This window comes from Rhinopithecus roxellana, chromosome 9 (genome assembly GCF_007565055.1).
Source record: "Rhinopithecus roxellana isolate Shanxi Qingling chromosome 9, ASM756505v1, whole genome shotgun sequence".
Lineage (NCBI taxonomy): Eukaryota > Metazoa > Chordata > Mammalia > Primates > Cercopithecidae > Rhinopithecus > Rhinopithecus roxellana.
This window is the reverse complement of record NC_044557.1, coordinates 135,492,377-135,519,407: the sequence shown is the minus strand read 5'-3', so window position 1 is coordinate 135,519,407 and position 27,031 is coordinate 135,492,377. Positions and strand designations below refer to the sequence as shown.

At 39.1% G+C, this 27,031-nt stretch overlaps 2 protein-coding genes and 1 long non-coding RNA gene across 17 annotated transcripts in view; 1 reads left to right on the top strand and 2 right to left on the bottom strand.

Annotated features, from left to right (window-relative positions):
- The window catches only part of INTS9 (integrator complex subunit 9), a 125,690-nt gene extending 107,378 nt beyond the window's left edge, over positions 1 to 18,312 (bottom strand). Inside the window, exon 1 of the mRNA XM_010370900.2 lies at positions 18,082 to 18,312. Coding sequence (XP_010369202.1) covers positions 18,082 to 18,090 — 9 coding nt within the window. The 5' untranslated portion in view covers positions 18,091 to 18,312. The remainder of the gene's footprint in view (positions 1 to 18,081) is intronic.
- A 287-nt stretch (positions 18,313 to 18,599) lies between these two features.
- The window catches only part of HMBOX1 (homeobox containing 1), a 186,000-nt gene continuing 177,568 nt past the window's right edge, over positions 18,600 to 27,031 (top strand). For 13 of the 14 annotated variants that reach the window (XR_004059283.1, XM_010370899.2, XM_030937856.1 and 10 more), the window contains exon 1: positions 18,611 to 18,884. The gene's annotated coding sequence lies outside the window, so the exon portion shown is untranslated. Of the gene's footprint in view, positions 18,885 to 27,031 lie in introns of all 14 variants that reach the window. The other variant, XM_010370898.2, reaches the window with a different exon arrangement.
- Positions 19,830 to 27,031, bottom strand: part of LOC115899662 — a 172,936-nt gene continuing 165,734 nt past the window's right edge. The window contains exon 5 of one of the 2 annotated variants that reach the window (XR_004059284.1): positions 19,830 to 19,966. This is a non-coding gene — a long non-coding RNA (uncharacterized LOC115899662). Of the gene's footprint in view, positions 19,967 to 24,017; positions 24,692 to 27,031 lie in introns of those variants that run through there. The other variant, XR_004059286.1, reaches the window with a different exon arrangement.

The window sequence follows — 27,031 nt, the reverse complement described above, 5'->3', positions numbered from 1 at the left end:
ACTCTGGCAGAGAGCGGAAGCAGTAGCTTCTTTACTAACATATGCTGATCCTATAGATTAGGCAGAAGGGAGAGCCATACTTACTGGAGGAACTAGTTAAATTTTGATTTTCAGTTTACTTTGGTCCATGATAAAATACTTCTTTGAAAATCTTTATTATGGAATCTAAGCAAGGAAATTCTAAAATTTTAGTGAAATATTTAATATAATTTTGGGGTAGGAGATAATTTTTTTTTTGAGACAGGGTCTCACTCTGTTGCCCAGGCTGGAGTGCAGTGGTGTGTCATGGCTCACCACAGTCTCAATCTTCTGGGCTCAAGCAATCCTCCCACACCTCAGCCTCCTGAGTAGCTGGGACTACAGATCAAGCCATTATGCCTGGCAAATTTTTGTATTTTTTTGTAGAGAGCAAGTCTCACTATGTTGCCCAGGCTGGTCCTGAACTCCTGGGCTCAAACGATCTGCCCACCTTGGCCTTCCAAAATGCTGGGATTATAGGTGTGAGCCATCATGCCTGACCTAGGAAAGAACTTTTAAGGCAGGATCCTAAAGCCATGATCCTGGGAGAAAATACTGATAGATTGGATTACTTATACCAAAGACTTTTCTATGAGAAAAACTACTTTGAATAAAGTAAAAGATTATCTGGGGAAATAGTATTTATAAAACCAAGACAAAAAATTGATACCCTTAATATACAAAGAGCGCTAACAAATGAGTAAGAAAAAGACAAAGATTCCAACAGAAAAATGTGCAAAAAGCACAGTTAATTCATGAAATACAAATGAGTGAAAAAACATATGCAAAGATGTAACAGAAATGCAAAGCAGAAACCCAGAAGAAATAAAAGTGTAATTTAAAACTATACTAAGATAAAATGCCCAGTCCATACATTGGCAAAGAAGCTAAAGATGAGGTCGTGGGGAAATGGAAACTCTTACTTACTCTATGGGTAAAAACTAAAGCAGTCCTGAAGAGCAATATTGCATCTAAGTTTAAAATGTGCATGTATAGTCTTTGAACAAGAAATTCCACTTAGGAATTTACAATAAGCAAATACAGTTTAACTAGATGGGTGCAAAAAATCTAAACAGTATGTTTTCATCAGCACTGTGCAGGACAGTAGGGAATAAAAACCAAAATGTTCAACAGCAGAATATGTCCATACAGTGTTACATTGTAAACATATTAAAAATGAACTATATAAATGTTCCAAATGAAAAAGCTTATGACCATTGTCTCTCATTATCTATATGTCTCTTCTCCTTTTAAATTAGAATCCATGTCTCAGTTGTAATTATGGCCACCTGGAATAAAAACTATTTGCTAGACTTGACTGCAACTAGATGTAGCCATGTAAGAAAATGCTGGTCAGGAAGGTATAAATAGAAGTAGTGTATGAAACTTTGAGAAAGTATCAAAGGGAGAGGACATGCCTTTCTTTGTCCCTTCCTCCTTCCTACTGGTTAGAATAGGGATATAACGGCCTGAGCTGGTAGTTATATTGGATCACAAAGAGGAAGTCATGGATTACAGATGGTGGAGCTACAAGCTATCAGGAGAGCCTGGACCTGCCACAACAGCCCTGGACTATTTAACTCAGCACATCATTTACACAAGAGAGATGTAAACATTTATCCTGTTTAAGCCACCATTACCTCAGGCTTTCTGTCACTCAGAGCTGAATCTAATCCTAACTGGTGTACAGCTTTAGGGTGACTCACACAGAAGTCATCACTGCACACACCTATCATAGCAGGTATACCATAATGACTGATTATTTGAGGTGGTGAGATTACAGGTGATTTTTATTTTTTTCTTTATACTTCTCAGGATTCAGAAGTATATTCTGAAAATTTTTTCTTACATCAATACGTACTGATTCTGTAATAGTTATTTTTACTTTGACAAGTTTTCTAAAAATGTGTTAAAAAAATAGAAGCTTTTTTTTACTTAGTTCCTTGAAAGAACTCTCTTTAGTTTAGTCAGATTGATTTCTTTTGAAAAATAACTATATTGTCTGACAGTTTACCACTGAATCTCAGCAGCCTGCCAGGCACACAAATAGGTTTTACTAGGCTGAATTTCTTAAGGTTTCTTGAAGAACCCCACATAAAGATGGTAATTTATCTTTATGGATAGATTTTCCATAATGGATTTATGGATGAATTTACAGATGAAAGGCAGTTTGCCAGTCCTCTGCCAAGTTGCTATTTGCAGATAGGTGACATATTCAACAATTTCACCCTTTAAAACTTTCAGGTCAACATAATGTTGAATTAAAGAAGCCAGACACAAATAAGACATAAGGTATAGTTCCATTTAAATGAAGTTCAAGAATGGGCAAATGTGAGACACAGTGATTTAAGTCAGAATAGTGATTAACTGGAGGGAAAGTTATTGACTGGGAAGGAAACAAAGTTGGTGGAAATGTTCTGGATCTTAATTTTGATCATGAATACATGGATGCATATATAGGTAAAAATTCATCAAGCTGATGTATGCTTGAAGTTTATGCTAGCTGAACTGAATGAAAATATACCTAAAACCAGACAAGCACCCTGTGGACTGCAACATACTTTCTAGTAATTTGTCTATACTCAACATGTTGATGTGACTGAGAATACGTATTTATCAGTTCTGGAAGAAGAGGATAACCCCTGCCCACTATCTCTTCCTCAAAAGAGATGAAAGTCAAGGAATTCTTTAAGGTTTCTGTTCCCCCCTTATTCACATCTGGGCATTCTTCTCATACTGTATCATCATCTGGTCCCACTGATTGTTGGGATGCTTTTTGCCCTCTAGTGTATTTGTGAATTCTGTTACTGCTTCCGAGGTCTTCTGTAAAGTGTTAAAAAATATTTTCTCTCCTGGTGTAGGTAATTCTGACTTGGAATTTGCTTTGATGCATTTGTTAAGCTCCCTAATTCTTCTTGTTTTGATTATATATCACTTTCCTAAATATTTTCTGTAACTGCAATGAAGTCATATTTTTTGATTTCACATTCCAGTTTTTCTTAATTGTGTGAAATAAAGCTCTTTTAACTCCTTGGTCCCAGATTTCCAAAGGGAAAAAATTAAAGGCTCTACATGTTTACAAATTCTTACTTTAAACTCTTTTTTTTTCCGCTCAGTCTGGAGTGCAGTGGCGCGATCTCGGCTCACTGCAAGCTCCACATCCCAGGTTCACGCTATTCTCCTGCCTCAGCCTCCCAAATAGCTGGAGTATAGGCACCCACCACCATGCCTGGCTAATTTTTTGTATTTTTTGTTTTTTAGTAGAGACAGGGTTTCACTGTATTAGCCAAGATGGTCTCGATCTCCTGACCTCGTGATCCACCCACCTCAGCTTCCCAAAGTGCTGGGATTACAGGCATGAGTCACTGCGCCCGGCCACTTTAAACTCTTAAACTTCCTTGAAACTTTTTCTGGAAAACAGAAAACCTCCACAATCCTTACTCTTTACCGTCCAAACCACTCAGCTTTGTAGTTAAAACCCACCATGCTTTTGCTTCAATTTGCCTAACTTCCCCTCCCAATACACTTATTAGGTCTGCCCCTCCCCCACTTATAGTGATCTATTGTTGCTATCAAATATACATATCTGTCAGATGTTAATAACATATATAATGAAACTAATTTCATGAGTAGCTGTATTAGTCCATTTTTACACTGCTGATAAAGACATACCTGAGACTGGGCAGTTTACAAAAGAAAGAGGACTTACAGTTCCACGTGGCTGAGGAGGCCTCACAATCATTACGGAACGCAGGGGGAGCAAGTCACATCTTACATGGATGGCAGCAGGCAAAGAGAGAGCTTGTGCAGAGAGACTCCCATTTTTAAAACCATCACATCTTGTGAGACACATTCACTATCATGAGAACAGCTTGGGAAGGACCCGCCCCCATTATTCAACCATCTCCCACCAGTCTCTCCCACAACACGTGGGGATTATGGGAGCTACAAGATGATATTTGCGTGGAGACACAGATCCAACCACATCAGTAGTCGATATTCTGAACTATCCAAATAGAAGGATGTCACCAGAGGGAAATAAGTCCATTTTTGTACACACTGCTACAGAGCACTACGAAGCAAAAAATACATAATAAATTGTACACATACATCACTGGGGAAATGGAACTTCTCCAAGTTATTTTGACTTTAACTGTTCCTTCTACTTGGAATAAGACAAAACACTCCTCCTTGAACATATTTATCAAAGTACTTTTCAAGGTCAGTTCAGATTTTGCCTCTCTAGGGAACTGTGATTCTCCCATTGGAATTCATCTTTTTTTCTTTCCTTCAACTTTTAAGTTCAGGTGTACATGTATAGGATGTGCAGGTTTGTTACATAAGTAAATGTGTGCCATCGTGGTTTGCGGCACCTATCAACCCATCACCTAGGTATTAAGCCCAGCATCCATTAGCTATTCTTCCTGATGCTCTCCCTCCCGCTACCTACCTGATGAGATTAATCTTCCATAATCCTAATCTTACATAGGTAGGTCCCTACTGCCTGTATCAAAGGCTATCACCAAAACGTTATATTCTCAATCACATACATTGAATATAACAGTTTGTTCAATAGTGAGTAACTGATAGGTAGGATCTATGTCTTATTCATCTTTATGTCTCAGAGCACCAAGAATGTTTTGTACAAGATAGACATTTAATAACATTTGTTCAATCTTATAGCCAAACAATGGATTTTTGTTATTGCTTCTCTTATCTGTTAGCTGTAACTCTCACAGTCATCAACATAATCATCAACAGTTTCTTCCTACTGGATACATAGCTTCAATCAAAAACCATTTAAAAATAAGCCACCACCTACGGCTCTGAGCCCCTTTTTGTTTCTACAGAGATTTTTTTTTTTTTGTGGGGGGGTATGTTGAGTGGCCATTGTGTTTATTTTAACAGATTGATTGTTTACATTTCTTGGGTTTATCAGGCCTCTCTCTCAAGTACAGAGAAACTATTTCTGGCTGTTCTGTTTTCCAAGGAAACCTTGCAATTTTCTTTTAAGGTCATAGAAATCTATTACTCATTTCTTCCCTGTGTTTTGGCTAGGATCATGTGTAGAAATCTATTACTTTTATGAGTCTGCTATGCACCACCTAAGACTTTAAGTTATAAAATCCATTGTTTACTCAAAAGTCTGGAAAGGGCTTACAAGATGTAATTAACTGCCTAGGACACACAATAAAACACAAATACATTTTCTCTTTAGAAAAATAACTTATTGTTAGGCTATGTAAAAGAATTTCACTTTACTAATGACTAGAAAAGTATGGACCAAGAAAGCAGGCAGCTACAGCATGTAAATTAAAATATATAAAAATTTCAAGTCAAAAGTCAGTATGCCCACTCTAATCAGAAACAGAGATCCCTACCACCAAAACTCCTATTCCAAATCATTCTGCACGTGTAAGCCACTGCAATTACATCAGAGAAAGAAATGAAGTGTAAAAAAAATCTGCAAAGTTATGCACCTGGAAACCCCATGAGAATCAACTGGAAAAGGCATTAAAAATTAAAATTCAACAAGGGGCCTGTGTAGTGAACACAAGAAATAAATAGCCTTCTTACATGAAAACCACACAGGAAAAGATTTCAGTTTCAGTAACAATCAAAAAGATAAAGTATTTCGATATAGATTTAACAAGAAATATCTAAAAGCTATATTAACAAAAGGTTTTAAAATGCTACAAAGAAACATTTAAAAAAAGATTTAAATAAAGGAAAAGACGTCTTATTCTTAGACTCAATGATATAGTAAAATAAATTAGTCAGTTCTCTTCTTAAATTTTATAAATTCAACCTGATCCCAATAAAATTACAAAAAAATATTTTAATGGGAACTAATAATTCTAAATTTATACAAAGTGTAAAAATCTAAAAAAAATAAATGTTTGAGAGCAGCCTGGAAAATTCTGAGGCCTAGGGCAATGAACAGGAACAAATACTATAAGATATTAAAATATACTCCAGAACTACATAAGGTAAAATAGTTTACTACTGGAATATTAATAGATCAAGAGGAAGATAACTGAGCAGGAAACGGAAATACAAATGCTTTTATAAATATATAAAAATATGCTCCACATTGCATATATAATGTGAGAAAAATCAAATTTAAAATATAATGACATAATATTTTTTCACTTTTCAGTGAGAAAAAAACAAGTTTGATCATTACATTGTAGTGGTAAGCATTAGGATATGCTACTGGCAACTGCAATTTGATAAATCTCTATGGGAGCATTTTTGCAATAAACCTTAATAAAAAATGCATATACCCTTTGAACTATCAATTTCACCAGTAGAAATGTATGCTATAGATGTACTCCCTAAGAGGCTCACAAAGGAGATAATCTGTAAAACATGAGTTGTAATTGCAAGAGACTGGAAACAATTAATGTTCCTTGATAGAAGTTTTGTTAGATAAATTATGGTCTATTTAAACAACAGAACATTATGCAACTGATTTTTCTTTTAGCAACAATATGAATGTATTTTTGAGATATATTGACACTAGTTTCATAATTATGTTTTAAATCAGCAAGAAAAACCATGCCCTAAACTTTAATCATGAATGATTTTTAAAATAGTTAGGGAAGGGTATAGGTGGTGGAATACCCACAATTCTAAATTCTTCCTACAAGCAATGAAAATAAAAAGTGTGTCAGAAATATTTTCTAAAAATATTTGACAGCAGTATTGAAAATATTTCATTGTTCAGAAGAAAAGTATCTTGAAACCAAAAGAACCGGGATCTTGTTAAATGCAGATTCTGTTCATTAGGTATGGGTATGCAGTCTTATGAAATGAGGTAGTTCTAGATATTTATATGAAATAATCTTAAAGACACATCGCTAACTTAAAAAAGAAAAAGCAATGTGCCAAACCAATGTGGATAATATCTCACTATTTTTGTCAAAAATAAAATAGGGATGAAAACTATATACATGCATGAAAATCCACAGAATATCTTTGAAAAATACAAAGCAAACTGATAACTGAGATTGCTCCTGGAAAGGAGGATAAGGAGTGAAAGAGTGGGAGGGAATCATTTCACTGTTGCTGTTTTTTTGACTTAGGGTTTCACTCTGTTGCCCAGACTGGAGTGCAGTGGAGCGATCATGGTTAACTGTAGCCTCGACCTCCTGGGCTCAAGCGGACCTCCTACCTCAGCCTCTTGAGTAGCTGGGACTACAGGTGCGTGCCACCACATCCGGCTAAATATATGTATTTTGTTCTGCAGAGACAGGGGCTGACTGTGTTACCCAGGCTGGACTCAAATTTGTGAGCTCAAGTGATCTTCCTGCCTCGGCCTCCCAAAGTGCTGGGATTACAGGTGTCAGTCACTGTGCCTGGCCTTCACTGTTTTGTTTTTTTTTTTTTTTTTTTTAAGTATAGTTTACTTAAAAAAAAAAAAATGTTGGGCCGGGCGTGGTCGCCCACGCCTCTAATCCCAGCACTCTGGGAGGCCAAGATGTGGGGATGACGAGGTCAGGAGACAGAGACCATCCTGGCTAATACTGTGAAACTCCGTCTCTACTAAAAATACAAAAAAATTAGCCGGGCGTGGTGGCGGGCGTCTATAGTCCCAGCTACTTGGGAGGCTGAGGCAGGAGAATCGCTTGAACCCGGGAGGTGGGGCGGAGGTTGCAGTAAGCCAAGATGGTGCCATTACACTCCAGCCTCGGCAACAGAGCGAGACTCCCGTCTCAAAAAAAAAAAAAAAAAAAGTGCACAGGCAGGTCGTGGTGGCTCACGCCTGTAATCCCAACATTTTGGGAGGCCTAGGCGGGTGGATCACCTGAGATCAGGAGTTCCAGACCAGCCTGGTCAACATGGTGAAACCCCGTCTCTACTAAGAATACAAAAATTAGCCGGGCGTGGTAGCAGGCACTGCCAGCTACTCGGGAGGCTGACGCAGGAGAATCACTTGAACCCAGGAGGTTGCAGTGAGCCAAGACCGTGCCACTGCACTGCAGCCTGGGGAAAAGAGCAAGACTTCGTCTCAAAAGAAAAAAAGAAAAAAAGTGCACGTATTACCTAACTAAAAATACACCAAAAAAAAAATAATAATACTCAGCATAACCAATCATTAGGGACATACAAATTAAAATCACTAGATATCACTTCACACCCATTACGATGGCTATTACTTAAAAAAACCAGAACACCAATCATTAAAAAAAAATAGAAAATGATAAGATGGGAAGAATGTGGGGAGAAATCAGAACCCCTGTGGACTGCTGGTGGGAATATAAAACAGTGAAGGTGCAGCCACTATGGAAAACAATGTTAGTTCTTCAAAAAGTTAAACACAGATTTACCATGTGATTTGATCCAAGGATTCCACTTCTGGGTATATACCCCAAAAATCAAAGGCAAGGACTTAAACAGATATTTGTACACCCATTAGTACCAAGAGTCAAAGAGCAGATGCAACCTAAGTGTCCATCAAGGGATAAATGGATAAAGAAAATAATACCACATTGTTTGTGGCATACACAATGAAATATTAGCCTTAAAAAAAAAAAAGGCATTCTGATACATGCTACAAAATGTATGAATCGTTATGTTAAATGAAACAAGCCAGACACAAAAGGACAATACTGCATGATTCCACTTACATGAGGTGCCTAGAGTAGTTGAATCCATACAGATGGTAAGTGGAATGGGGTTTGTCAGGGGCTGGAGGGTGTGGTGGCGTGTGCCTGTAGTCCCAGCTACTCGGGAGGCTGAGGTGGGGGGATGGCTTGAGCTCGGAAGGTGGAGGTTGCAGTGAGCTGAGAGAGCACCACTGCATTCCAGCTTGGATGAGACAGCCAGACTCTGTCTCAAAAAAAAAAAAAAAAAAAGAAAAAAAATAGTGAAAGTATTTAATGCCACGGAATTGTTCAGTTAAAAATGGTTAAATGATAAATTTGACCCAGTTGTGTGTATTCTGCCACAATTTAAAAAGAAGTAATGCACAAACAGAAAATCTGAAAACACCTATAGAAGTTAAGAAATTGAATTAGTTGATTAAAAACCATCCCCGAAGAAGAGCCCACCCTACATGGCTTCACTAACAGATTCTATCAAACATTTAAAGGCTGGGCATGGTGGCTTATGCCTGTAATCCCAGCACTTTGGGAGGCCCCGAGGAGGCCAGGTAACTTGAGGTCAGGAATTCGAGACCAGCCTGACCAACATGGAAAAACCCCGTCTCTATTAAAAATACAAAAATTAGCCAGGTGTAGTGGCAGGTGCCTGCAGTACCAGCTATTCCGGAGGCTGAGGCAGGAGAATTGCCTGAGCTCAGGAGGTGGAGGTTGCAGTGAGCCAACATTGCCCACTGCACTCTGGCCTGGGTGACAGAGTGAGACTTCGTCTCAAAAAAAAAAAAAAAAAAAAAAATTAAAGAGGAAATAATACTAATTCTTCATACACTCTTGCAGAACATAGAGGTATAAAGGAGGAGGAAACATTTTCCAACGCATTCTATGAGAACAATATTACCTGATACCAAAGCCAAACAAAGATATCACGAGAGAACTACAGACCAATATCCTTCATGAATACATAACACAAAAATCCTCAACAAAATGTGAGCAAACCAAATCCAGCAACATATACAAAAGATCATGATCAAGTGGAATTTATTCCAGGAATGCAAGTCTGGCTTAACATTCAAAATTCAATTAAAGTAATATATTAATATAAAGACAAAAACCACATGATCGCCTTGATAGATGAAGGAAAAACATCTGACAAAATCCAAGACCCATTTATGATAAAAACACTCAACAAGCTGGATAGAAGGGAATATCCTCAGCCTGATACAGGGCATCTATAAAAAACCTACAGTTCACATCATATTTAGCAGTGAACAACTGAATATTTTCTTCCTAAGATGAGGAACAAATCAACGATGCCTGCTTGCATTACCTCTATTCAACATCGTACTGGAGGGTCTAGCTAGTACAGTCTTACAAGAAAAAGAAGTGAAAACCTGGATAAATTAGAAATGAAAACTTGTGTCTACACAGTCATAACAGCCAAAAAGCAGAAACAATTCAAATGTCCATCACCTAGTGCAGGAATAAACAAAATGCAGACTACCCATAGAGGAAAGTATTATTCAGCAAGAAAAAAGAAACAACTGGTACGTGCTACCACATCAATGAACTTCAGAAACATTACACCAAATGAAAGAAGATGTCTTAGCCACAAAGGACCCCATATCAAATGAGTTCATTTACATAAAATGACGAGAAAGGGCAAATCTACTGAGACAGAAATTAAATAGATTCGTGGTTGCTGAGGCCTGGAGGTAGTAATGGAGATCTTCTTGGAGTGATGGAAATGCGCTAAATCTGGATCGTGGTGAATGAGGCACAACTCTGAAATTTACTAAAAGTCAATGAATTTTGTTTTATATGCATGAATTTTACATATTACATATTACACCTCAAAAAAGCTGTTTAAACCATGTAATAAAAGGTAACTATAATAATATCATTTACATATTAAAACTACTGCTTTTTACCCATATTTCCACATGCTGGAAAAAAATAGAGGAATGAAGACTTATAAAGCTAGAACATCTCATTATGCTTGCCTTCATATTAATGGCATAGAAAAATCTAGAAATACTGTATTTAGAAAAAGAGACTGATTAAGCCATAAATCTGAGAAATGGATTATACAAGACATTTTATTATTCACCTCCCCCACCTCTTCATAAACATAAGTGATGAGAAATAAACTAATCTAAGGCCAAAAAAGGTGTTAGTTTTACAATACCTATTAAAGAATAGCTTTCTTGAACATCATTTGTCTGATTACCTATCTTCGAGAGAGCTAAAGTTCATTCAAATGTGCTTTCAATAAATTTAAACATTTTAAATCTTCGAGGCATTTCCTTCAAATTCATGGTAAATCAGGAGCCATTTAAACTCATTGTTTTTCTCACAGTAAAGTTCTCACCACACAGTTACTAGTCTTGATCACTGAGCAACTTGTGACTTTCAAGCCAGCGCCTTTCTCTTACAGGGTCTTCTCTACTTCCCTTCCTGTCTTTGCCGTTCCTACTTTTGCCTTTTCCTATGATCTCTGCAAATTTCTGGCATGTACCCCTTTCTTAGTCCTGCCTGATGTGTCAACTCAGGCTTCCTCTCACTGGCCTTCCCTTTTGTGAGGAGTATAGGGGATTTCCTTTGCTATCTACCCACACTTCCCCAGCTGCCTCTCCAATCTGTCTGATCCCATAGTACCATCATCTTAATTCCTACATCTATGCACTGGCATTTTCAAAGCAACACCACAGATCTTTTACAAGCTTCCTTTTGAAGATTCTTATGGCACCATATTTTTATCTGAAGAAATGTGTTCCCTTTTCTGGTACATCTTCCCACGTCTACAATCACTACTCTAGGGACATTTTACTAAACATGGATGAAGTCTATAGTAGACTGAGAACATGTGAGGATAGATCAAAGAAGAAAGTTACATTCGGAACACAAATAGTAAAAGTAAAGAAACAGCATCATTGGCAAGGGTGGGGAAAATGCATTCTCATATACTACCTGTACAATGGAAAACTAGTGAGCAATTTGGCCTCATCTGTTAAAATTTTCAGAAAGCATATTACTGGATACAATTAAATATAGTTTTGACCATTACATGTAACAAAAATATTTGAGCCAGTGCCCCAGGGTATCTCTAATCAGGACATTCAATGTAATACTGTTTGAATTGGACAGTAAACCCACGAGGCTTCACATTCCATATAGGCTGGGGATAAATCTGTTTTGTTCACTGCAATATGCTTAGTATCTTGAGCAATGGCTGGTACAGAGGAGGTGTTCAGGTTTGTTGAGTAAATAAATGAATGATGGAGATCTGAGGGTTGGTTTATGCCTGGACCTCTGCTGGTGTTCAGCAAACCAGGAGTGTATTTTCCGTGTGGAATGACTTGGTGGCCACGCTGCAACCTGGGCCCTTGTGAACTATTAGCTAAATATTGCTGAGCATCAGAGCAAATGCCAGAGGGATCTGAGTACTCAGAGCAAACCAGTCACAAAACAAATGTGCTACTGTGGTTATAGCAAGAGTAATGCTGTAATACCTGTATTAGAACAGTCTTCTGGCTTTGCTGATTGACCATAGGTAAACCAGATTTTTTTTTTTTCAATTCAACTATTATTACCAAAAGTCTGTCATCAGTGTATTTTTTTTTTTTTTTTTTTTTTTTTTTTTTTTTTTGAGACAGGGCCTTGCTCTGTCACTCAGGCTAGAGTGCAGTGGTGCAATCAGCTCATTGTAACCTCAAATCCCCGGGCTCAAGCAAACCTCTCACCTTAGCCTACTGAGTAACTGGGACTATGGGCATGATACACCAGGCCTAGCTGATTTTTAATTTTTTTTTATAGAGACAGGGTCTCACTATGCTGCCCAGGCTGGTCTGGAACTCCTGGGCTCAAGTGATCCTCCTCTTCAGCTTCCTGAAGTGCTAGGATCACAGGTGTCAGCCACTGTGCTTGGCCCAGTATTTTTTTTTTGTCTTGTTAAGTATAAAAGATTTAATCTTCAGAACAACAATTTTGGACTCAGAAATGCCTAAGAGTAAAATATCCATCTTTATCACAGAGCATTACTGAGCAAGGTATGTAACTTAGCCTTATGTCGCACGTAGCTTTTCAGAGTTTGAGGAAATCATGAAGGAAAAAACCTATTGAGGTTATGATAAAATATGACCTTTGAAAAGCTTGAAATGACATTACATCCTAAAGACACAGGAGGGCACTCTTATCAACCAGCAAAGAAAAACAGAAAAGACAGTGAAGTCAAGCTGACATTTTAACAAATTGTACTGCAATAGTTGAATCAGGCACTGGTAAAACGTTGAGAGCTTGTAATTTATAGCCCAAGATTTCCTGTTTTTCATGTACAACCTAGGAAGCCAACAGGATTCTACAACCATGTAAACTGGAGGAAGAATCCAACACTCGCAGATCCAAGGTGAGGATTAACCACGCCCCTTTCTAATGATTTCTTAAACTGACCTTGGGGCAGGATTTGCCCCTTTCAAGCAATCTTCTACATAATCTACAATTGCACTCAGTGTTTTACTTGTCTTCCACTGGGAGCAGTCCATGAATTAATCTCTTTGCTCCATCTGTTTTCCCAGGAGAAATGGCAAGTTAAAAGTTTGAGCCAGTAGAAATGAAACAGCATTTTGAACAAAGGAGCAAAGACCACTGAAGAATGTATTTCGTGGCTTTCTCAAGTTTTAAAATTTGTAAACACAACTACAGAATATAATTTTCTCCATCAAATTTAATTAGTATAACAAGCATTTAAATGACCTTCCTTTAAGACTTTTAACACGCTGCCTTCTGCAGAGCGCCATGGATTCTGAGGCACTCAGGCCCCTCCCAAAGGATTATCATTAATCTTAAAGTCACACTCAAATTTGTGTCTCAGCAAAATTATAAATAATTCCATGTCACAGGGGTCAAATGTAATGGTTAAAATGGAAAGTGTTAAAACTGTGAATGCCAAGGGTATACTGTGGTTGCATAATAAATCTTTGTTGACTGAATAAGCCAGAAGATTCTCTCCATCTCAGGTACTATCTGTAGGAAGTACAACACACAAGCTGCATTCTTGAACTGCTTTGGATTATTTTATTCGCTTGAATCTTCATCTATTTAAATGACTGGGTTCCTGGACATGATGTTTCAAACTTAATTTCTGTCAATGTGCTCAGAATTTTTTGTTCCATGGTCTTTCGGTAAGGGCCTTTGTGAATTCCAGTTTCTATCCTTAGCTGAACTGGCCATCAGGGTACCCAATTAGGCTCAATCTATATGAATAACAGAACATGCTCTAAAATGTGCTAATTTAAAAAATACATTTCTAATTTTCCTCTGCTTTCTAAAATGATTCTGGTTAACTGAAAATGCCAACGAGTTTTCTTCAGTTAAATAAAGCTGTCTGAATATTGCATATTATAAATATGGAAGGCCACTGAAATCCTCTGAGTTGGTATCTAAGAAGGAGATACCCAAGTATTACGTTAAAATGGCATCCATTGTTTTCATGTGGGTGTGTGAAAAGTCACCAAGAGGGTGATGTGCAAAGTTTGAGAATTATACACGGTATCGCAGGAACTAAATTTGGAATATAAAAAAGACTAACTTCAAAATCAAATTGGTATGCTCTGATATAGGGGCCTTTAGCTCATCAAGAAAGTTTCTAAACTTAAAAGAAATATTTTTTAACCAATAACCTTAAAAATACTTTTTTGTTTGTTTTTGTTTTTTGTTTTTGAGATAGGGTCTCATTTTGTCACCCAGGCAGGAATGCAGTGGTGCCATCACGGCTCACTACAGCCTCGAACTCCTAGGCACAAGTGATCCTCCTGCCTCAGCCCCCCAAGTAGCTGGGACTACAGGCATATGTCACCACGCTCAGCTAATTTTTGTATCTTTTGTAAAGATAGGTTTTGCCATGTTGCTCAGGCTGGTCTAGAACTCCTGATCTCAAGCCATCTGCCTGCCTCCACTTTCCAAAGTGCTAGGATTACAGTCATGAACCACTGCACCTGGCCTGAAGATCTTAATTGAATCACACTTGCATTTAAAGCTAATTCTTTTTTTTTTTTTTTTTTTTTTTTTGAGGCAGAGTCTCACTCTGTCGCCGGGGCTGGAGTGCAGTGGCCGGATCTCAGCTCACTGCAAGCTCCGCCTCCCGGGTTTATGCCATTCTCCTGCCTCAGCCTCCGGAGTAGCTGGGACTACAGGCGCCCGCCACCTCGCCCGGCTAGTTTTTTTTTGTATTTTTTAGTAGAGACGGGGTTTCACCGTGTTAGCCAGGATGGTCTCGATCTCCTGACCTCATGATCCGCCCGTCTCGGCCTCCCAAAGTGCTGGGATTACAGGCTTGAGCCACCGTGCCCGGCCAAGCTAATTCTTAAAAATAGCCTTGAATACATTTTCGGTATGCACTCTACCTTCCTTTTTTTAAGAGATAACCTAGCCATGATGCAGGGTGCTAGAGTTCCTATCCTCACTAAATAACAGGGAAACCTGGGTTTAGATCTTGACTCTATCTTGTAATCCGTGCTAACTTTAAGCCACTTACTTCACCTCCCTGAAGCTCACATTGTTCTGTCTGTAAAATGGGAATACTGTCATCTGAATCAAAGGATTAAATGGGAGACTATATAGCAAATACTTAGCACATTGCCTGGCATACAATAATTGCTTTATAAAAGGTAGCAATCATTCCTTTTTTACTTCAATCGTTACTGCTTATTGTAATCTCTTTAATTTCACTCTTTAATCTTTTCTCAAGGGTATTCATAGATAATATGATAAACCTTGATAAACCTTCAGAAATTATTTACTAATTATTTACACAGAGTCTACATGGGGGAGGACACAGTCCAATAATTACTAGTGCTACAAATAGGAAGTATGCCATCAAACATATGACAGGGGTACTTAATTCAAGGAGGCCCTGACGAAGCGTTACTTAGACAGAGATCTGAAATATATGAAGAAATTAGCCAGGCAAAAAAGAGTGAGGCCGGCAATGGAACACATTCAACCAAGTTAAGTGTAGGAAGTTATCCTAAGGGCAAAGGAAGATACTGAGAGGGTTTCATGGGACTCTGCAATTAAAACAACTTCCGGATGCAGAGTATTTCTAAATAAATTAAGCAGGAGGATTTTATGAGCAAACTAAAGTATACGTATAAACTTAAAACACAGCCTATCACATATTCCTGAAGCAGTACACAAAATTAAAACTTTTAGGCCATGGGAGGACTTATTACCACCATTTGGGAGGCATGACGCATCAATCTAACTTACTGAGCAACAATGCTTTTGGTATGTTGATGGAAATTCTCAATTATATGTATCTATCAACCACCAAATAAGTTTTAGTATGTAATACATAGTTGCAAAGTAAAGAGGGAGTATGAGTATCGATAGAAGACTTCCTTTTCCTCTGAGGCATCTTTGGTTCTTAATGGAAAAAACAATTTTCCACTTTTTTACTTTTTCCTATTCCCCGGTTTCATATTTCTAAATAAATTAAGCAGGAGGATTTTATGAGCAAACTAAAGTATACGTAAAGTAAACTCTGGCTTTTTGATACCCTCACTAATGAGTTGTTTTGGGAAAAAACTATTTCACACTTCCCTGCCTTCTTAAACTGAACACACCAAATATAATTCGTTCTTTATCGAGAACACAGGGTCTGTGCTTTAGCCAATAAAGTACCAAGCTCTTCTGCTCCTATAAGCTGACCTCTTTCATGGAAGGTCCTGGCTTACTTATCCTTCTTATCAGTTCAAGAGTCAGTCACCTTTCCAGGAAGCTGTCCCCTGACCTCCCCAATCTTCTCTCAATTCCCAAAACCCTGAACACGCCTCTATTTTACCATGAACACAGTGAATTATAATTTCAGACCAGGCACGGTGGCTCATGCCTGTAATTCCAGCACTTTGGGAGGCCGAGGTGGGCAGATACCTTGAACCTAGGAGTTTGAGACCAGCCTGGGCAACACGGTGAAATCCCATCTCTACAAAAAAATTAGCAGGGTATGGTGGTGCGCGCCTGTATTGCCAGCTACATGTGGAGACTGAGACGAGAGGATCGCTTAAGCCCAAAAGGTGGAGGCTGCAGTGAGCTGAGATCGCGCCACTGCACTCCAGTCTGGGTCCCACAGAGCCAGACCCTGTCTTTAAATAAATAAATAATAACTTTGGTTTACTTTTAATCTTCTTCTTAGGTTGCACGCTTCTGTAGGGCAACTGCTATGACTTTTAATTCTGCACTCTTAAATGTATAGCACACTGACCCGGGGCAAATTGCTATTCTCAAGGTTTAGTGACCCGCATCCTTCCTCTTATATAAACAACTTTATAAGGAGACAATTTCAGAATTGAATTCACTTTTAATACTTTCTTTGACTTCGCAGAAAACAGCTGGCTTTGCAGAGTATATGCCTGCAGCACAATGATTATCAAGATGAGGGTAGGTGGGTTGTGTGGTTTGGAAAAGCATATTCATATAATTATGCAAATGGTAAAATAAACTTTTTTCTTTCAGACAGAGTTTCGCTCTGTCGCCAGGCTGGCGTGCAGTGGCGCGATTTCGGCTTACTGCAACCTCCGCCTCCCGGGTTCAAGCGATTCTCCTGCCTCAAGTAAAGCTTGACAGTAACTTGGCTGCACGAATATGGATTTTAAAAGGTTGATAAAGAGTGTTTCATACCTGCCTTTCTACACTATGTTATTACTAATTGAATCGAGTTGGAATAAACTAGTCAGACCTGTATGCACAATGAGTCAAATGGCTCAAATCAAAGGTTTGAGAAGTCTCCACGAGCCAGGTGCTTGAGCTGTGTGATGTTAAGACTTCAGGCATACCGGCACACTTCATCCAGACTTGGCTCATACAGTCCCTACAGTCTTAGAATGAAAGACCATATAACACTTCTCTCCCCATCTAAATCCCAGTTAGGGTTTAAGACTCAACTTCTCCACACTCTGACCTCGTCTTGAATTCCAAGGGCAGTGAGGAGTCTATACAACAGGATATTTAATAAGTGATTACGTTCTGCCGAATGTTTTTTTAATGTCTGGTTAAACCTAGCCAAAGTCTCAACAACAGTAGGGAGACAGGCTACTCAAGCGCCAGTCGAATGGAAAGGGGTTGTTAACAGCCTATTATAACCCTAACGTGGGAGCCAGGACGTCCAAACCTGGTTAACAGAGCCCACAGAGTTCATAGGGGAAGGACTGTGACAGAGCCAACGTCTTGTCTGAACAAAAAGAACCACCAACGAATGAAAGAAGACCTCCTGGGAGGGATAGTGGGGCGGGAGAGGGAAATCAAGCCTTCTTAACAAAAAGCAGCTTTCTTTAGCCCACTCCACTTTCCAGCTCCCTAATTGCTACCCCTCCTGTGCGACGATTCCCTGCCCAAAGTAGGAGAAAAAGAGGTCCAAAAGGATATAGCATCACCTTTGCCCTCTGACCTAGGAGCGAAGACTCACCAGTTTCATAATAGACTTTTGGTGGTTCAAGAGCAGTCACTGAACTCCTCAAACGCAGGAAGCGTCTTCCGGTGCAATCTCCACCTGCCAGCCGAGAGCATCGCGGGACTTGCAGTCTTTCATTCTCACATCCCTTCCAGGGGAATCATAGGAAATGTAGTCTCCCCTCCAGGCACCATGGGAACTGTGGTCGCCTTTCCTTTTCCTCCCTTTCCTCTGCGGACGCCTCCTTCCGTCAGCTCAAATTCATCCCCGCCGCCAATGCATCCTCCCTCTCCACCCCAGCATGATATCATGTCCCCCTTACGTGCCTGGGGCCCATGGTGTTCTGGGATGTGTAGTCCCGACGGCTCCGGGTCTCCTTTCCCCTCCTCCCAAAGGGAAGCCGGATGGGCACGTGGCTTGCCGGGAGTTGTAGTTCTCTTGGGCCTCTAGGCGCCGGGATCTGCGCTTTTACTCAGGGGAGGCAGGAACTACAACTCCCAGGGACGCCGGGCGGCAGCAGGTGGGAGCGGGGCTGTTTGTATCAATATGGCGGTTGTCAGCCAGACAAAGACAGTCAGTCTGATGTGATTGAGACAAGGGAGGTTTTTCAGGGGGAGACTGGGAGATAGGGGCCTCCCCTCCCCCTTCTCCTTTTCCTGCGCCGGCTTCAACCCCTCCCCAGTCCCCTCCCGACGGGCGCCCCACGCGGAAGACACCCCTCCCCCTCCCGCTTTCCCTCCTCCCTACCTCAGCCCTTCGTACTGGGACGTTGGGGAGGGGGCTTTGCCGGGCGGAGAGAACTCAGCGAGGATTCTGAGGTGAGTCGAGCGGTTTTGAAGCCGGACAACCTCAAGTCTCTTTCCTCACTTCTTTCTCTTCATTTAAAACAATTTTTTTTGGAGGGGTTTTGGGGAGGAAGTGAGCGGACGCTGGGGATGGGTCTCGTTAGCTGCCGGATTGAGAGGAGGGAGGAAGCAGGGGGCTTCCGAGTGGGTGATCCAGACGCGGGCTGTGGGGTGGGGCAGTTCGTGGGGGCCGGTCCTGGAAAGGCGTCGACTGCCCCATAACTCTTCTAGTTTCCTCTACTATGAGCGGAAGGTTTGAATCCTGGAGGTGGGGTCTCTGGTGTGGAGTTCGGGAAACTGTGAGGTGATTTGCAGGTGTGTTGGTTTGTTTGGGGTGTGGAAGTGTGTTTAAACTGTGTGACGTGTACTTGTGTGCTCTGCTTGTTTTGGAGCGGTGTCTGTAGATGGGAAGTTAGACAGTGCGAGTCCTCGCTCGCTCTGGGCCTGGGCTGAGGGGCGGGCGTGAGGTCCTGGTGCTGGGCGTTTGGGCTGGCGACGTGGTGCGGGGCAGCCGGGCTCAGCAACTCGCTCGTGTCCCGTCGCCCGCTCACACTCCGCCACTCGCCTCCGCCCCCTCCCCTGGACGAATCTCCACCCCAAACTCCAGCCACAAGAACTGTAGAGATGGTGTGATATGGAGATGGGTTTTTTGCATCCTCAAGTCGGTAGATAGGTGGGAAAGGAAAAGTGTTTCTTAATATTTTATTCCGGAACCGTGTTTTGGTTACACTATTGGGGCTACTTTGAAAGGCGTCCTCCACCCACCTTCACCCCGAAACAGTAGGTAGAGGTATCTTGTCTTCGTGTGAATTAGATGAATAATTGCTGAAAATTCGGGGGGCCTGGGGTGGGGGTCGGGGGTGCTGGATTGCGTACGCGTCTGTGTATGTCTACTAAAGAGACGGAATGTCTGTTGTGTATCTTGAGATAGGGCGACTTATTTTCGTAGTAGGAAGAACTGTTGGAAATTATTTGCGGGAGAGGGGGTGCGCGGAAAGGCGCTGCTTGTATTTTTCTTCTACTCCACCCTGTTCTGTCTTGCATTTGCCTGAAAGCTGGTGGAATGGAACAGTGAAGAAGCATTGGGTGAGTAAAGGGAAGAATGCAATTGGCATTGAAGATAACACTGTGTAAAGTTGAATGGTATAAAGTGATTACTGCTTTATTTACGCTGAAGCTTAAAAAAATCACCCATTTATCATATAGGGTAGAGGGATGTGACTAGCTCATTTCTCTGGGATCCTGCAGGTATAGAAACCTCTGGCTTCCCTCTTCCTTCCTTCCTATCCTCCCTCCTTCCTTCCTTAAGTCCTTCCTTTCTTTCTTGACTTAGTACAACATTTCTCGTTCTGATGGACATAATACCGCCTGTGTCTTTTTATTTAGTTTGTGCTAATATGGTTGCGCTTTTTGTGGTTTTACCATAAAATGCATCACTAAATGCATTTATTATTTTGCATTTATGCCGCAGGTAATTATCACATCAGGATTGCAGTGCTTTGCATTAAACTTATTTTAAAATTGTACAATTAAGTTGCTTGATCTAGTTGAATTATGTTTCTAAGTCAAAGTTGGGAAATCTGAATTCTAAATTTTTTTTCAAATTTCTATTAGAGTTAAAAAGAAAAGGATTGCAACATATTTCTCACAGTTTTTAATATTTAATAACACACTAGAAGAATTTAAGATCACATATTTTGTACTTCCTTATTAAGTTCTTCAATAATTCTTATGTGACTTTTTTTTAGTGTAACGAATTTTTAAAAGAAAGAAATTGGCATAATTTCTATTTCAACTGTTGAGAATTGAATATATTCCCCAAACTTATCAATTCTTGAATCTGCCACCTATCATCAGTAAGGGACCTTTAGATTCTATGATAACTGAAAACCACATTGATAGTGTGTAATTTTATGGTATGTCCTCTTAACCATTTATTTGAAATTTTTGCTGTTGGTCATTCACACAGATAAGGGGAACTGAAAGAATGAGGTAGCATGTATACTTCAATTGACCTGAATAGAAAAAAACTGTGGTTTCTAAATCTTCAGATGTAGAATATACAATATGTTGATTCCAAACTAAGCCATTAGTTTGTGATAGACCAGGATTTTCAGAATCATTTGTTTTAAGCTTGTGTCTTAACTTGAAACACTACTTTGCAAAAGGTGGAGAAAAATCCTACATAACTACTTAACGGAGTGTTTTGTTTTATTTTTCTGAAGCATATTATAATAGTCATGGAGGTTTTTAAAAATGTTTAAAAGTTATTTTAGAAGTAAAAAACCTACATGTTTGTTAGTGTTTTGAATTGGAAAAGCATGAGTATTTCTCTTCCATCCACCCTTACCTCAAAATTTCTTTTTGTTTTGTCCATGGAAGTACAAAGTTATTTACTGGGAAAAGCATTCATTAAACTTTTTCTGACTGCTAGTGGGATCAAAATCATTACGTGTAAACCAAATATATTCCTAGCATTCATTGGGGGTGATTCCATTGCATTTTAAGTACTGGGCATTAAAATGATGTAAAGCCTTTACTGCAGGTTAAAGCATAAAGCATTCTCAGCATGTGGGAGTCATATGGTTTACGAATAAAGTGGAAAACCAGGGCATTGGTGCTTGTCCAGCTTAAAATTTCATCGCGTAACTGTGAAAGACACATTTATTTTAATGTGATTGCTTCTAAAGATGTTGCTTGTATTATGGGAAGTTGAAAATCTAAGCTACTTTTAACTAATCTGTTGCTAGTTTAGTGTACTGCATTTAGTGAACACTATTTATGATCACAAATATGCATCAAGGAAAGGAGCCTTTAGCTGGAAGTTGAATGCCTTTAGTGAGGCTTCGTTTTCACTGCTGTACGAACAGATTTCAGTCTTCTAGCCCAAATCCTCAGTTAAAACATTGCTAATAGAAACTTAATAGCTCAGTGTTGATAAGTTACAAAATATGTGACAACAAATCTGTCATTGTTACATCATTTAAAAAATAGAAGCAATCAGCTTATGGCAATTTTTGTGGCAAGTGTTGATTGAAATTCTGTTGTTTGTTTCGTAGATATTGAATACATTGGGAATATTTAGGCTTAATATGTGTATTTTGAGTCTCCTGTACACTGTATTCAGTACATCCCACATTTAGTGTTTCAGGCAGCTACCATGTAATTTGCTTCTGTTCTTTTCCTTGTAGCTCTTGCTTCTCTTGTTTTTGTATACAGCTCTTTAAACCTAAATTATTTCTCTTGGGAATTAGGTATTTATGTAGAATGTTGTCATAAGTGAAAGTTGGCGTACTACTCAACTTTTTAAATACATGAACATTTATAGATAAACCAAATAGTGCTCATTGAAAATGTGTTGGTTTTGTTTGTTTTGTGAACCTGCATTATTTAGTTCTTTGGCTTCTGGAATTAATTTTGTAGCTCACTTTGCTATTCTTTGGCTAGATTTTTCTGTTAACAGTTGGCTTTTACTTGTCACTTTAGTAGAACTGTAATTTATTAAAATACTGTTGTGAGTGAAAAGCATGGCTTGTCTAGAGTGTTATATATGTACACCCACACATGCACTCACACATAAAATACCTTTATGTTTGTTTATTTACGAAATTGGTATATATCTATCAGACATGCCTCCCATAAGAGAGAATCTGAGCCACAAATAGCAGGAGACCTTGAACTTTGAGTGAAGCTAGAAACCAAAGAGTAACCAGCACATATTGTCCACATTATAGAAGCTAAGGAGATTTTCAGTGTCATTCCAAGTCATTATTTTCACAGATCTTGTTAAAATATAGTTCTCTCAAAATGGAAGCTATCGATATTGAAAGTTTTCTCAAAATACTACTAAGTAACACGTAGCATGGATTCCTAGGTGCAGCTATTCCCCCACATTGCCCTTACTGAATTTAGGGCCCATGATAGGTACAGAGTAAAGATTTTTCCATGGGATTATTTGATGTAAAACTTTTAGTTCCAGTGTATTCAAATATAATCCAGTGCTTTAGATAATTTGTTTTCCTTGACCTTAGATGAAACAAGTTGGAAATTTACTATAACATTGTTTTGAACACTTTCCAAGAGCATTTAGCTCCTGGAAGGGCCCTGGCTTTAGCATAGTTTTTACCCTCATAGTGATAATAAGGTTGAAGTTACATTAAGTTTTTCCAGTGGCTATTATAATCTTAATGCAATATTTGACAGCTTCTTAGGCTATGGTGTTTTTTTTTTTTAACATTTACAAAAAAAAAAAAAAGGTAATAATAGTCTGATTTTAGCTTTGAAGTGATCAATTATTTTAACTTTTTCACCCTTAAAATGGGTGGCACTAGACTCCTTCCTGTTAAGTGGTAAAATGATTCTAATTCAGTCAAAGGGCACTAGGTTTTTCTTAGAATGTGGATTGTGATAAAAAATGTTTACTAAATTCCATATGCTGAATATACTCTCTGGCTGCTTCTTTGTTTATCTTATGTCCAGAGATGGTCCACATGTGGTGTATTGAAAATATTAGTAGCCTCATTACTGTATACATATTAAATAGTGTGGAGTTGCCAAGTGGCAGTAACTTTAATTTGTATCTATTCACAATTTTTATAGCAAGAAAGTGAAATGCTGCGGTTACTGCTGAAACAGGGATGACTTTAAGACTGAACTGATTTAAGATTTTGATAATTTAGGCTGGGCATGGTGGCTCACACCTGTCATCCCAGCACTTTGGGAGGCCGAGGCGGGCGGATCACCTGAGGTCAGGAATTCGAGACCAGCCTGGCAAACATGGCAAAACCTTGTCTCTACTAAAAAGACAAAAATGAGCTGGGTGTGGTGGTACATGCCTGTAATCCCAGCTACTCGGGAGGCTGAGGCAGGAGAATCGCTTGAACCTGGGAGGTGGAGGTTGTAGGGAGCTGAGATTGTGCCACTGCACTCCAGCCTGGGCGACAGAGCGAGACTCAGTCTCAAAAAAAAAAAAAAAAAAAGATTTTGATAATGTAATAGTATTGTTACAACATGAAATTCTTGGCTTGGGTATAGTCACTCAAGCCTTGAAATTGGATTAAGTTCTCTTCATCCAGTCGTGAAGTCAAGTTGGTTTCATATTTTGTATACATTTCTTTCTATTAATGTTCTCTTATTTCACGCCTTCATCATTTCTGGTTTATTGCATCAGTATCTTAACTAATCTTGTTTGAAGTTTTTTTCATTAGTCATTCTAAACTCCTACTTGGAGTATCTTGCCAAAATAAAATGTGAATTTGATTGTCAGCCATACTTTGCCTGTGATCCTTTAGTGGCTCCTCAGACTTCCACAGAAATCAAAAATTTAGAGTCATACCACCTGTGTCCAAACCCTGACTTTGCCAGTTACTAGCTATGTGACCTTGGGCAAATCATTTAAAATGTCTGTACCTCAGCTTCCCCATCAATAGACTGGGGATAAAAATAGTACCTACTTCATAGGATTATTGTGAGCCCTTGAACTGCTGGCAAGTCCTTAGGATGCTTTTGGCATATTGTAGTTTACAGGAAGCTGCAAAAATCGTAGAGAGGGCACTGTACGTTTTACCCAGTTTCCCCTATTGGTTACATCCTACATAACTTTAATACAATATTAAAACCAGGAAATTGACATCAGTACAATGTGTGTGTATAGTTCTCTGCCATTTTATCACAGGTGTGTAGATTGCATAACCACCCCCAGAATCACGGTACAGAACTGTTACTGCAAAGGTTGAATGATTCTCCTCTTCTTCATAAGTTCTGTTGTTTTGTCAATATAGCTAAGGAGAAAGATACCAATTATTGGATCAGTAATTTCATTCTTTTGCCTTATGTAATACAGTCATATAGTACATAATGATGTTTTAGTCAAAAACGGACTGGATATATGACAGTGGTCCCATAAAATTATATCATATTTTAATTGTACTTTTTCCAAAGTTTAGAAACACAGATACTTTCCAGTGTGTTACAGTTGCCTACAGTGTTTAATACAGTAAATGCTGTACAGGTTTGTAGCCTAGGAGCAATAAGCTACACCACTTAGGCTTGGGTAAGTACCCTCTGGTGTTCACACAACAATGAAATTGCCTAATGGTGCATTTCTCAGAATGTATCTCTGTCATTAAGTGTTGCATTGGCACATCCTGAAAGTTTTTATGAAAAATTCCAATTAAACTTTCTTTTAAAAGTTTATTTTTTAGATGAACTCACATTGCAAGCATACCAGTTTTTGTTGTTGTTGTTGTTGTTGTTATAAGAATCTAAATATTGGCTAGTTTTTTTTTTTTTTTGGGATGGAGTTTTGCTCTTTGTTGCCCAGGCTGGAGTAAAATGGCGCGATCTCAGCTCACTGCAATCTCTGCCACCCAGGTTCAAGCGATTCTCTTGCCTCAGCCTTCCTGAGTAGCTGGGATCCTGCACCACCATGCCCGGCTAATTTTGTATTTTTAGTAGAGACAGGGTTTCTCCATGTTGGTCAGGCTGGTCTCGAACTTCTGTCTCACGTGATCCACCCGCCCCGGCCTCCCAAAGTGCTGGGATTACAGGTGTGAGCCACCGCGCCAGGTTGGCTAGTTTTTTTTTTTTTTTTTTTTTTTCCATGAGGAATTATAATATTAGGACCCATTAAAATTTTCTGGTAAAAGTTAACGATAACTTTGAAATTGTCCACAAATGGGTAAGATTGAAATGAGGCTGGGTTTGGTGGCTCAGGCCTGTAATCCCAGCACTTTGGGAGGCCGAGTTGGGCGGATCATGAGGTCAGGAATTTGAGACCAGTCTGACCAACGTGGTGAAACCCTGTCTCTACTAAAAATACAAAAATATAGCCGGGTGTGGTGGCGTGCACCTGTACTCCCAGCTACTCAGGAGGCTGAGGCAGGAGAATCGCTTGAACCCGGGAGGTGGAGGTTGCAGTGAGCCCAGTTGACGCCACTGCACTCCAGCCTGGGCAACAGAGCAAGACTCTGTCTCAAAAACAAAAAAAAAAAAAAGATTTAAATTTTAATGAATTCAAGGCTTACATGATATGTTTCTTGCTAGAGACGATATGTTAGAATCTGTGTTAGATAACCAAAATTATAGCTATTTCGACATTAGTTTGGTTTTGACAGTGTTAATGCAAACTTGTCAGATTGATTGTCAGCATATGTCATAGTTTTATTTTGTACTTATTGCAAGGGAACTAGCTTTAAAGATAGTTCAAAGATATTTTCAGAAAAAGGATCTTTACAGAATAAAAGGGGAGGTTATAGTTACTATTTTTGTTAGGTACAAGTTAAAGGATAGTTACACGATTGGTTATACTTTGCTGCCCCTTAATCAGCCATATGATTATAAAGCCTGTCTTAAAAAGATGAGGCTGTTAATCCAATATACTATCGATTATTATAGACAACAACAGAATTCTGCTTTGAACAGGCTAACTAAATATTTTCAAATGTATTCACAAAGGTAGATCACCTGATTTTTGTCTTCTCTGGGTTTGAGACAATTTTTCATATTTCAATACTATGATAATTTCCATTGAAAAAAAGACCAATTAAAGTTTCATTTGTTTCATTAGTAGGAATACATCGATATAAATATTGATGGCACTTCCTGATAAATAAGATTCATATTTACAAAACTTTTTGGCTACCTGTGATTTCAGTTTTTTCCTGGTAGAATTATTTTTTCCTCCTTGGATTTATGTTTCTAGCTTTTTATTTGTCTTGGTGTACCTTCTAAAAAATAATGCTTTAATTAGGGATCATTTGGCTTCAAGGACAGGCTGTTGTAGGGATTCAGCTGTTTTGGGTTGAAGAAGAGTGACTAGACCTTGTGTGAATGGGAGAACTGTTAGGAATCTGAGAAGCTAGTCTCTCAAGCTCTCATTCTGGTGTTAAATGGTTTCTTGTCTCAGCATCTCCTTCCATGTCTGCTTCATCTCCCTTTCTCATGTCTTCCTTCCAGCTCTGTTTGTCTTGCCCTGGTTTTTCATAGTCTCTGCTTCTCCAAAGTTCTGACTGGAAAGTGGATTTGATTTGCCATGGTATTGACTTGAACTGTTCTTTCAACTAAAGTTTACCTGTTGGTGGTGACAGTATGTTTCTTTTAGTTCAGTTGGGAAGAGAGAA